The following is an 11,515-nucleotide window of genomic DNA, read 5'->3' as shown; positions in this document are numbered from 1 at the left end:
CCAAGTGTCTCTCTCTCTCTTCAATCTATTCCGTTTCCATGTCTCTCTCGCTCTCTCCCTCTCTCCCTTCAATCTATTCAGTTTCCATGTCTCTCTCTCTCTCTTCAATCTATTCCGTTTCCATGTCTCTCTCTCTCTTCAATCTATTCCCCGTTTCTCTCTCTCTCCTCTTCTCTCTCTCTCTCTCTCTCTCTCTCTCTCTCTCTCTCTCTCTCTCTCTCTCTCTCTCTCTCTCCTCTCCTCTCTCTCATCTCTCTCTCTCTCTCTCTCTCATCATTCACCAGGTCAGGTCTGTTGGTCCAATGGCTTCTCGCTTAAGTGTGTGCCTTAGAACCTCAAGGTTGCCAGTTCAAGCCCCCACTTGATGCAGACTTCATTTAAGTTGCATTGCACACAACATGATTGTGTCAATTAATGCAAGTGCAATTGTTAAAGATAACCTCAAATGCTTATTTGAGAGTATGTCTTTTCAATGTATGACATAGTTCATTCTGAAAATAGCCGATCTGCAATCTCAAAACTTTTCAGATAGCAACGTGTTTCTGAGCTTGTAGATCGGCTGCTTTCACTGGTTCACTTTTATCTTCAACAGACAACCTCAGCCTGTACACAAAGCTATAGCACTATAGGTAGTGTTGCAGCTTGTCAATCCGAAGGTTCGATTCCTGTTAATGGCAATAGGTTGAGATGTCAATTCCGCTTCCATCTCTCTTCAATCTATTATGTTTCCAAGTCTCTCTCTCTCTCTTCAATCTATTCCGTTTCCATGTCTCTCTCGCTCTCTCCCTCTCTCCCTTCAATCTATTCCGTTTCCATGTCTCTCTCTCTCTTCAATCTATTCCGTTTCCATGTCTCTCTCTCTCTTCAATCTATTCCATTTCCATGTCTCTCTCTCTCATCTCTCTCTCTCTCTCTCTCTCTCTCTCTCTCTCTCTCTCTTCAATCTATTCCGTTTCCATGTCTTCTTTCTCTCTCTCTCTCTTCAATCTATTCCGTTTCCATGTCTCTCTCTCTCTTCAATCTATTCCGTTTCCATGTCTCTCTCTCTCTCTCTCTCTCTCTCTCTCTCTCTCTCTCTCTTTCTCTTCAATCTATTCCGTTTCTCTCTCTCTCTCTTTCTCTTCAATCTATTCCGTTTCTCTCTCTCTCTCTCTCTTCAATCTATTCCGTCTCTCTCTCTCTCTCTCTTCAATCTATTCCGTCTCTCTCTCTCTTCAATCTAATCCGTCTCTCTCTCTCTTCAATCTAATCCGTCTCTCTCTCTCTCTCTCTCTCTCTCTCTCTCTCTCTCTCTCTCTCTCTCTCTCTCTCTCTCTCTCTCTCTCTCTCTCTCTCTCTCTCTATTCACTGGCCCCGTATTATCGCTGCTTGCAGCTATATTTTTAATTTAGTTTTCGTCAGTGAATAAAGGTAGTCGACGAACATTTTTCGTCATAGTTTTAGGCGACGAAATCAACACTGGGGGGGAACGTCCGGTCGGACAACTTTAAGAAGTGGTTATGGCTATTAACACATGTAGACCGGGAAAGGGTCTGTGTTTTCTTTGGCTATTCAGAAATAGTGAAAATAATGTGCAAATCTTTGAATGTATATATATTTTTAAAGCGACGTCTGAAGCGGACTTGAGAAACGAGAGGCACGGCCGAGCGAGCCGCCAGGCGAGGGGGTTGCCCTGCCGAGCGTTGCCAAGTCCACTTCAGCCACTCGAGTCGTTACTCATATCCCCCACAGTCAACATGTGCCGTTACAGTCACTCCTTCCAGTCAAAACGATCGACTTGTTGGGACGGACGTCCCAAACAAGTCACCCATTTCCCGTCTTGGGAGTGACAATGCCAGCAGCAGCGGTAGAGCTAGAGGCTAAAGATGAAGAAAGATGTAACAACTTGGAAGAACTACAAGACAGACCACACTCTCATAGACTGAATGCATTGCGTCTCTAGAACAGTGGTTCTCAAATGTTTTTTTTTGACTCAGGGCACCCCCTGTAAATAACGTTTTCATCCACGGCACCCCTGAAATTACACTGTTACATTTTTTGAAACGTATGGTCATATTACGCTACGTAAATATGCAAATCTTTCCCCCTACGATACAGTATGTCACAGAGGAATATCCGTTTCCATTAGAACAGACTGAAAATAACTTTATACTTGACGTTTAACCACTTCAACCCCAGGATCCCTAGTCTGGGGGGAACGTTCACCAAAAATAGCCGATCTACAAGCTCACAACGCGTCACACAACGCGACGCGTTGTGAGCTTGTAGATCTGCTATTTTTGGTGGAGAGAGTTGGGGTAGATGGAAAAATAACTCATCAAGTACAGTGTAACTCAGGTCTGTTTTACTAAGCATAGAGGGTCTAAGTGGTTAAACTGAAGTGATGAATTCCAAATATCATCAAAGTATTCTGCGGCACCCCTGGACTGGCGTCACGGCACCCACTTTGAGAAACCCTACTCAACCTTTTCAGGCCGCGACCCCCCAAAATAATAATATTTGAACTGGGGACCCCCCATTTTGTTTGACTCCGTTCCACAGATAAATATTGAGAAAATAGCAGATCTACAAGCTCACAACGAGCTTGTAGTGAGCTTGTAGATCGGCTATTTTCAAAATGTTTGTCTCTTTCTTATATTATTTGACAATTTGGCCAATGCTTTATACTAGTTTATTGATTACTTTTGTTGTTGCTTTTTTAGGTATTGAAAAAGTCTTAAAGGTCCTTAAATTGTCACTTCACTATCATCTGGGGACCCCCCCCCAAAATCATGTGGGGACGCCCCTGGGGGTCCCGACCCACAGGTTGAGAACCACTGCTCTAGAAGGCCGTCTCAAGTGCTGATAGTGCAACTTGAATCAAATCTCAAATAATCACGCGGTTCTCAAACCAAAAAATGAATGACGGCCGTCTGTATTTAAATTTAACCAACGACCACCACCAGTGTGTCTGACGTCTTTCCCGTTCATTTTCTCTCGACTCCCCAACAGAAGTCCAACGGCGAGTGGGGCCGGGCGGTGCTGGAGTACAGGACTCAGACCACGGCCAGGCTGCCCGTGGCGGACGTGGCGCCCTTGGACATCGGCAACGCCGACCAGGAGTTCGGTCTGGACATTGGACCTGTGTGCTTCTCATAGAACACACCCCCATACCCCCCCACCCCTCCCTACCCCCCCCCCCCCCCACCCCCCCTCCAGCACAGAATGGATAGGAGTGCCCCCCCTCCCCCGCACCTCTTATGGAGTGACACCGCCATCGTCAGAATTTTGCATACATAGTGGATGGACTGTAGACTTGACTCCTCGTGTTTTATCGATAAAAGAAATGCACAATTTGATGTTGGTGAGAGGGGTCGCTGTGTCTGTGTGACGTCTCTTCGAAGGCTTGCCGTGTTAATAGTTTTGTCACGCGGAACGTGCCAAAGAAATGGGGACGGTGCCACCGCTGTAAGTGTTTTCCTCCAGTGTCACCCTAGCCCAGGAGTGATTTACCAGTCAAATGAGTCAGCAGCCAGTGGTAGAAAAAGTACTCAAATGTTTTACTTAAGTAACAGTATCAATACTGCGATATAGAAATACTCTGTTACAAGTAAAAGTCCGGTAATCAAAATTTACTTGAGTAAAAGTACAAACAAGGTATTGGCATAAAAATATACTTAAAATACCAAAAGTAAAAGTACTCATTATGCAGAATGTCCCATTTCAAGTTTTCAAATGTATGAAAGATCTTTTGAAAATAGCAGATCTGCAAGCTGATGCGACGCATTGTGAGCTTGTAGATCGGCTATCTTCAAATGGCCGAAGTGTATATAGGGCTGAAGTGGTTAATGTATGATTTGTAATAATAATCAAAATCTACAAAGTAACTAGTAACTAAAGTTTTCAAATAAATGTAGCGGAGTCCAAGTACAATATTTGGATCCGAGATGTAGTGGAGTAGAAGTAAAAGTATTGGAAATTGAGGTCAGCGTTTTAAGTGAAAGCAAGTATGGCTGGCACGATTCTGGTGTAATTTATTCATCCAGTTAAGTAATCTTAAAGAAGTGATTGAGAGACACGTTGCGCCGGGGAAAAACGCCGGCGAGCGGTGATACGGCTAGAGGCTGGAGATGCTCGACTTCAAAGGAAGACTGAGTTTGAGCCTCAAAAGATGAGAAAACTTGCAAAAACTGGAAAAATAAAACGTGTCTCTATAAAGCTGTACTGTATAGTAGATGCTGAGTGAGGCTGCAACTTGAATACAATCTGAAACAATCACATGGTTATCAATGAATGAGCTGTTTGTATTCAACTTTGAAAATAACTAGTGCGTATGAACCAGTGCGATACAGCGAGCTTCTCTTCCAGTTTTTGCACGTGTTCATCGTACAGTAGACGGGGAGAAGCTTATTGGCAAAGGCCGCGGTTCTGTAAAGTATTGCTGTATTGCATGCTTGACTCTAAATTATTACAGCAAAATGCGTGCTGTGCAAGAACTCATTTACTCTTCCCACATTTTTTTTTAAGTATTTTTTTTTAAAAACAAGCTCAGACTGTAAATGCAACATATGTCTGTAAATTGCCAAATATTTGTCTATTGTTGTTTATTGATGTGACAATAATAAATGTATGTCTTTCTTTGGACCGACTGTGCTCTTCTCAGACGTACGGACGGATGCTGAGAGAGAACTCAAACAGCTGTCTCAAACATCTGTGTGTCTAGGTGAATAAATGTTCCATTTACCCAGCACGGAAAAAACATTTTTTAGCATTGAATTCTTCCGCTTCTCTAATGGCAGGTTTCCATTTTCACACAGTGTGTGAGGTCTCTGTTAGAGCAAACAGTGGGTCGGGACCCATTTGTGGGTCGCGGATCCATTTCCGTGGGTCGCAAGTTAATATCCCTTTAGTTTTTGTTTCCTAAATGTTGTCATTAATTATTTAAAAATATTTGGTGGAAAAAAGATTTCCACAAAAATTCACACATTTTCATGAGTTGAAAACATTACAAAATTAAAACAAAAATTTCAAAAATAATTTCATGAATGAAATCAAAATAATCAAAGCAATTCCCTAAATTAGAAAATAAATGTTTAAAAAGAAGTAGTGAAAATAGCAGATCTGCAAGCTTGCAACGTGGCACGCAGCGAAGCGTTGTGAGCTTGTAGATCTGCTATTTTTACTAGTTTGTTTACCAGGCAAACATCTGATTTCTCTTTTGGGTCTTAAGCTAAAAGGTTTGGGAACCACTGCACTAGACTATGGGTCTTCAACAGGGAGTTCTGGACCCCTAGGGGGTCCACCAAATCTTTGTGTAATAGGAACAGTTTTTATTTTTTTAAACACTTGAACCCTAGCATCCCTATAGCTACTAGGGGGAACATTCACCAAACATTCAGCAAAGAGATTTTGTGTAGAAATAATACCGGAAAAAGGGCAGACCAAGAGTCAAGGGTCAAGTTTAATGAGGGTTAAATATCAGAGAATGCACATCATTAATTGATGATAGTGGGGGTCCCTGCTTCATCTCTCTCTCAGCTAAGGGGTCCTTGGCCTGAAAAACGTTGAAGACCTGTGCACCAATGTAAGGACTATATGTGTAAGACTTTTACACATCCTGCCTAAAGCACTGTTACTGTCAAGGAGCGAAGCACCTCTGCTAGAGGTGTTCTTCTAGATGTAAGCACCAACACAAACATATTACTCATCCAGACTGCTTGTGTAGGCCTACTTTAAATGGTCACAGCTTGTTAACCAGGTACCAGTAGTAAACAGTAGTAAGACATGTGTTAGACTATATTTTGAAGAGGTGGGCTGAGGGAAGATTCAACTCCCAGAGAGAATTGATTGACTGATCGATTAATTGATTGATTAATTGAGCGATCCATCCATCCATCCATCCATCCATGTTTTTCTTAACAAAAATACACATATTTGTGCATACAGTATCTGTCAAAAGGATGAAACACAAAAAGTCAGAGAGCTTATTTCCATTGTGTACTGAAGGCGTTATATGATATATTATATCAATAATACCTGAAAATAATTGTTTATAATATATAACCCAGGGCTACCATTAAAATGTTGTAGATGAGTCCAATTAATCGGGCCATTTCTGTGTTTGTTCTTGTATTATGTTTGTTTATTTCAAATCAACAGATATATGTTATGCATACATTCAAGACATTTCAAATCAACAGACATACTTTATGCATATATTCAAGACATTTCAAATCAACAGATATACTTTATGCATATATTGCAGACATTTCAGGTCCAGAGGTTCTGTTAAACCATAATCTAGTATATTTCTAACTAAGAGATAAACATTGTGTTGTCATTGTCATTTCAAATCAACAGATAAGATGTTATGCACATTGAATACATGTCACATCAACAGATGTATTTTATGCCTACATTGAATATATTTTAAATCTGTTATGTAGACAGTTGCTAGGTTCATGTGTTTATCTGGCATATAGTTTCCAAAGTTGCAATGTAGGCCTACAGATTATTATTTGTTGATATTATATTGTTTAGACGCTCTTAGTCGCTCTGGACAAAATAAATGCCCTAAATTGTAAATCAACAGATATGGTATTGTATGCATACATTGAAGACATTTACTTCATTGCTATGAGGAGAACATTTGGGATGATGTTTTAATATCCGTTTCTCTTATACCACTGAGCTCTGGCCACCACGTCGTTGGCATAGTCCTTGCCATGGGTCCCTTCATCCATGGTGCGATAATTATCCTTGTTGACGATACTCTCTCCCTTGTTGTAGGCTACCAGCCCTCCTATAAAAACACATTCATAATCATCTATTCTACAGTGCCATCTGAGAACAGTTGTGTATATATATATATATATATATATATATATATATATATATATATATATATATATATATATATATATATATATATATATATATATATATATATATATATATATATATATATATATATATATATATATAGCCAATTTCATCCAACCAGGAGAGAATACCCATTTCACAGCTTAAATATTATAGTGTTCCAGTTCCAATTTTCTGTGATAACTCATTTCGTTGTGTGATCACTTCCAATTCCAGTTGTTTATCCTGTATCCTCTATGAGTTCTCTCTACTGATAAAATTGGTATTCCGACCTAAATATGCATTATCTGTTTACTAAAGAGTTGGAGTGACGGGGAGTTCCCAGTTACTGAGCACACACTTTATAACAATGATTACTCTCACAATTGAACAAAAGAAAATCACTGCAACTTTTGCTTCACAAAAAAAAAAAGTGTCAGTGAAGGAGTATTTGTTAATTAATGACAATTTAGTTAAAAACAAACCTTTGAGCTGCTTTTCCTTGGTCCAGCCGGGACATTTCGTCTGGATCCTTTCAATCATCCAAATAAAGATGTCAGTGGCTTGCTCAAGGTGCTCCTCACAGGCCCAGTCCGGAACACCTCTTGCTATGTGTCCACCTCCTCCTTCAGCGACGGGAACGACGTCAACCTACAGAAATACAATTACATACAAATTAAATGCATAGGAAGTTCTCAGAGGTAATATGGTACCATCTTTGTCTACTCATTCTGTGTCTCAGAGGTGGGCTGTGGACAGATCAGAAACCCGCCTACCAGTGACATCATCGGTAGGCATGGGGTTTGGCCATTTCAAACAGGTTTTCAAACTTATTTTAGTTTTATTAATGCATGAGAACAATGGCTTCTATTACATTGTGCTAACTTTCCAGGAATAGAAAGCCTGCAGCTTCTATTAGCTTGGATTCCCCATCGATGATGTCACTACTAGGCGGGTTCCTGAACTGACCTCTGAGACACAGAGTAGACAAAAATGGTACCATATTATAATGAGCATTAGTGGGGATAGGTTGAAAATGTGTGAAGTGGTCCTTAAAGTGAAGCCATCATTTAAGATCGCTTTAAACTTTAATAGTGATCACCTGTTATCTGTCACCTTTGGTGTAAGAAGAATCAGAATCATCTTTATCAGAATCACAAGAAGTACTCCATTACTCTCTTTTTCTTTACTTAAGTAGAAATCCGGACATTTTAAGTGTTATCTTTGATGTGTCGTTACTCACCTACCGACGTAAAAAGTGGCATTGTTTTTTTTCCAGAGATTACCCTGTCGTAATTTTTTCAACCCCCTCCGTTGTCATAATGGGAGCGCGTGGCATAGGGAAATTCGTCTATTATAACCGATGCAAAGTTATTTTTTTCTCTACTACTACTCATTGTGGAGTCTCATGATAGTCAAATATGCAGTGAAAGTTCCTGAGAGGCTACCGCTAATGCCGAACGAGCTAACGCTAGTTGCTTGTTTCTCTATCTGGCAACACCAAGTTGCCAGGTTCTGGGAGAGAAACAAGCAACTAACTAAAACAATGCCACTTTTTACGTCGGTAGGTGAGTAACGACACATCAAAGATAACACTTAAAATGTCCGGATTTCTCCTTTAAAGACGGGGTGCTGTGATTTTCAGTGATCCCCCCCCCCCCCCCCCTAAAACATAATCGTCAGGTATTATGGTTATACTAGGAGGAAGATTTTTTTCAAAAAAAAGTGTACACAAATTGTTAAAATTATGTTTTTATGTGAACACGCCTCCAGTTCATTAAGTATACCTGGTTCTCACCTTAGCACCTCCTCCACCACCTTAGTACCACCCACCTGTTCTAGTCCCTCCTCCTCCTCATGCCCACACCTGTTGTGTTATGATAATGAGGGGGAGGGTATATTTTTACTATGTCACTAAAGCGCTGTTTCTCTATTGGCACGTTTGACCCTCAAGGTTTCACCCTCCAGGTAGAAACTCAAAATAGTCAGAGAAGACATAAAACACCATAAAAACACCACCAGGGGGCTTAATGAAGTTCTATCAACCTCATAGACACATGAAAAACAGTAAAAGTGCAAAACCATGGCACCACCTCTTTAAGTAAAACCCGCAATAGCAATACAGTAGCTTGTAGATCTGCAATTCACAAGCTGGACAAGCTTGTGTATGTATTGTGATAATACATGTAATATATTGTGTATGTTACATGTAACGTATGTAATTAATTGAATATATTGTGTAAGTATAGTATTGTGAACTCAGTGTTGGGGCCCTATCTTGTGTGCCGCCTTACCCCTTACCCCTAACTTTTTTTTTTTACTATTTTTTTAAATGTATAGTTCAAATAGTCGATCGACAAGCTCACAACTATGAGCTATCAGCCACGCCCCCAATCGAGCAGAGATTGTCTTTTTTGTATAACATTTTGACCCGTTCCTCCCAAAGGCAAAATCATACGAGACTTAACATATTGTTTTAGTTATATTATGAATATTTTCTTTAACTGCTGAATGACAAAACATGTTTTGCTGAATAGAACGACAAATTGGTTGATATCTTAAAGGGGTATACCACTCATTTTCAACATTGAACTATGTCTTTAATACACCTTAGAGCTGTTGTGTGGAAATAAGAAAAAAGCCCCCCCCTGCCCCCCCCTTCTATGTTGCCTAGAACTGGATAATTGATTGAGGTCATGTGATCAGTGACATACGCACAGTGTACATTTGGCTGAGGGGGCGGAGCCAAAAGTACACCTTGCGTATGTCACTGATCACATGACCTCAATCAATTATCCAGTTCTAGGCAACATAGAAGGGGGGGGGGGGGTTTCTTATTTCCACACAACAGCTCTAAGGTGTATTAAAGACATAGTTCAATGTTGAAAATGTGTGGTATTCTCCTCTAACTCAGGGCAAAGTTGATTACTAAGTTAACATGAAAATAATGGATGCATTTAAAAAAGTGCCTATAAATGATTTGGAAAGGTTTCTAGAGTGTATTTCACAATAACAAATCAAGCAAGTATTGACAGCCAACCCACTGAGGACTCTAAGAAAAAAACCTTGTTCAAGAAAATAAAGGCTGCATAATACAAAAATAGCCATGATTTCTTTTCGCAAGGTTTCCGGCAGAGCAGACCTATCATTCAGTGGACCTTGGTGACCAAATGAATAGAAAAAACACATATAGCATGCCAAGGGTTGAACCTGACATGCCATGTACGGTTCATTTTTTTGAGCTTTTTTCTTGAGCTTTTGGGCCTGTGGATCCCCGTCTAAGTGACAAATATCGCAAAGGATATGCGGACCAAATTATTAATTATTATTTTTATTTGCACCACTGGTAATCACCTGCATCAGTCCAAAGGCATTAAAAGCTTGTCTTCTTGCACTCCAGTCTCCCCAGCCTCCATTAGTTTTGAAATTTGGTGCATCACCAGCTCTGGACTCTCTGGAGATGATGGCAGCGATGACGGCTGGATCAACGCTCTTCTTTAGTCCCACTCTTAAGATCTTGGCCTTATATTTGAGCATACTACCCTGATCCTCCTTAGCCATGTCATTTGATGCACGAACACCTTCGAGAGGGATTGAAAAGCAGTAACTAAGTACATTTACTCAAAGTACAGTACTTAAAGGAGCACTTCACCCCAGGACTTCTTTGTGTAAAGCTTTTAGCCCAAATATCTTACTGTACCTCTGTGCTGTTTACATTTCTGCCTAATAAAGAATTCTATCAATCCTAACCAATTTTTAACCTTATATTCATATAACTGGTCCTCATTATAAGATGACACCATTTCACTCTGTGTCTCATTGCTGGGCTGTGGACAGTTACCTACCATCATTGACAGGGATTCCAAGCTAATAGAAACTACAGCCTTTCTCTTCCTGGAAAGTTATCATGCTGAAGTTCTTGCATTAATTACAAAAAAACATATATATTTTTGTAATCTTGTTTGGAATGTCCAAACCTGCCCACCAGTGATGTCACTGGTAGGCAGGTTTCTAAACTGAGTGAATAGACAGAATGGTGCCATCTTATAATAAGAATTAGTGCTCCGGTGGCGCAGTGGTAAAGTCCCTGCCCGCCACCACGGAGAGGTTGTGGGTTCGAATCCACCGTGGTGCATCCGGCCTTGCCGGGCGTCTATGCAAACACAATTGGACCATGTTCGGGGGGAGGGAAGCCAGGTGGGCAGGGTGATATTGGTCATTGCATTGGTGACATTGGTCGTTCCGGTGGGGGGTCCTCACTGGCAGGTGAGTCAGTAGGATACAACAGCAGTGACAACACAGAAATGTGTGTGGGGAGGAATCAATTGGCATACACACTAAATTGGGGGTAAAACATTATTGGCTACTTTAAATTTAACGGGTTAAAAAAGAGAAGAAAACATAAGAAAGAAATATTAGTGAGGACCAGTTATATGAAGATAAGGTTCAACATGGGTGAAGTGCTTTTTTAAGTAATTTTTTTGGGGCCCGGATGGCCCCAAATCGTTTCGTCTCCCTCAGGGGGCCCGTATTGGTTTCCCACATGTACTGTAACACATACATACACATATGTATATATATATGTATATATATATATATATATATATATATATATATATATATATATATATATATATATATATATATATATATATATATATATATATATATTCAA

The 11,515-nt window shown here is 40.2% G+C and overlaps 1 protein-coding gene across 1 annotated transcript; it reads right to left on the bottom strand.

Moving 5' to 3' along the window:
* Window positions 1-6,641: 6,641 nt before the first annotated feature.
* Window positions 6,642-10,401, bottom strand: LOC308081430 (lysozyme g-like; the record flags this gene model as incomplete). The annotated part of the gene is made up of 3 exons (XM_080457799.1): window positions 6,642-6,781; window positions 7,326-7,491; window positions 10,195-10,401. The coding sequence occupies 3 exons, from the start codon at window positions 10,399-10,401 to the stop codon at window positions 6,642-6,644; spliced, it is 513 nt and encodes a 170-aa protein (XP_080313925.1).
* Between the last annotated feature and the right edge of the window lie 1,114 nt (window positions 10,402-11,515).

Source organism: Gymnoscopelus braueri (genome assembly GCF_963280865.1).
Source record: "Gymnoscopelus braueri genome assembly, contig: SCAFFOLD_167, whole genome shotgun sequence".
In the NCBI taxonomy this organism is placed as follows: Eukaryota; Metazoa; Chordata; class Actinopteri; order Myctophiformes; family Myctophidae; genus Gymnoscopelus; species Gymnoscopelus braueri.
This window is presented reverse-complemented; position numbering and strand designations above follow the sequence as displayed.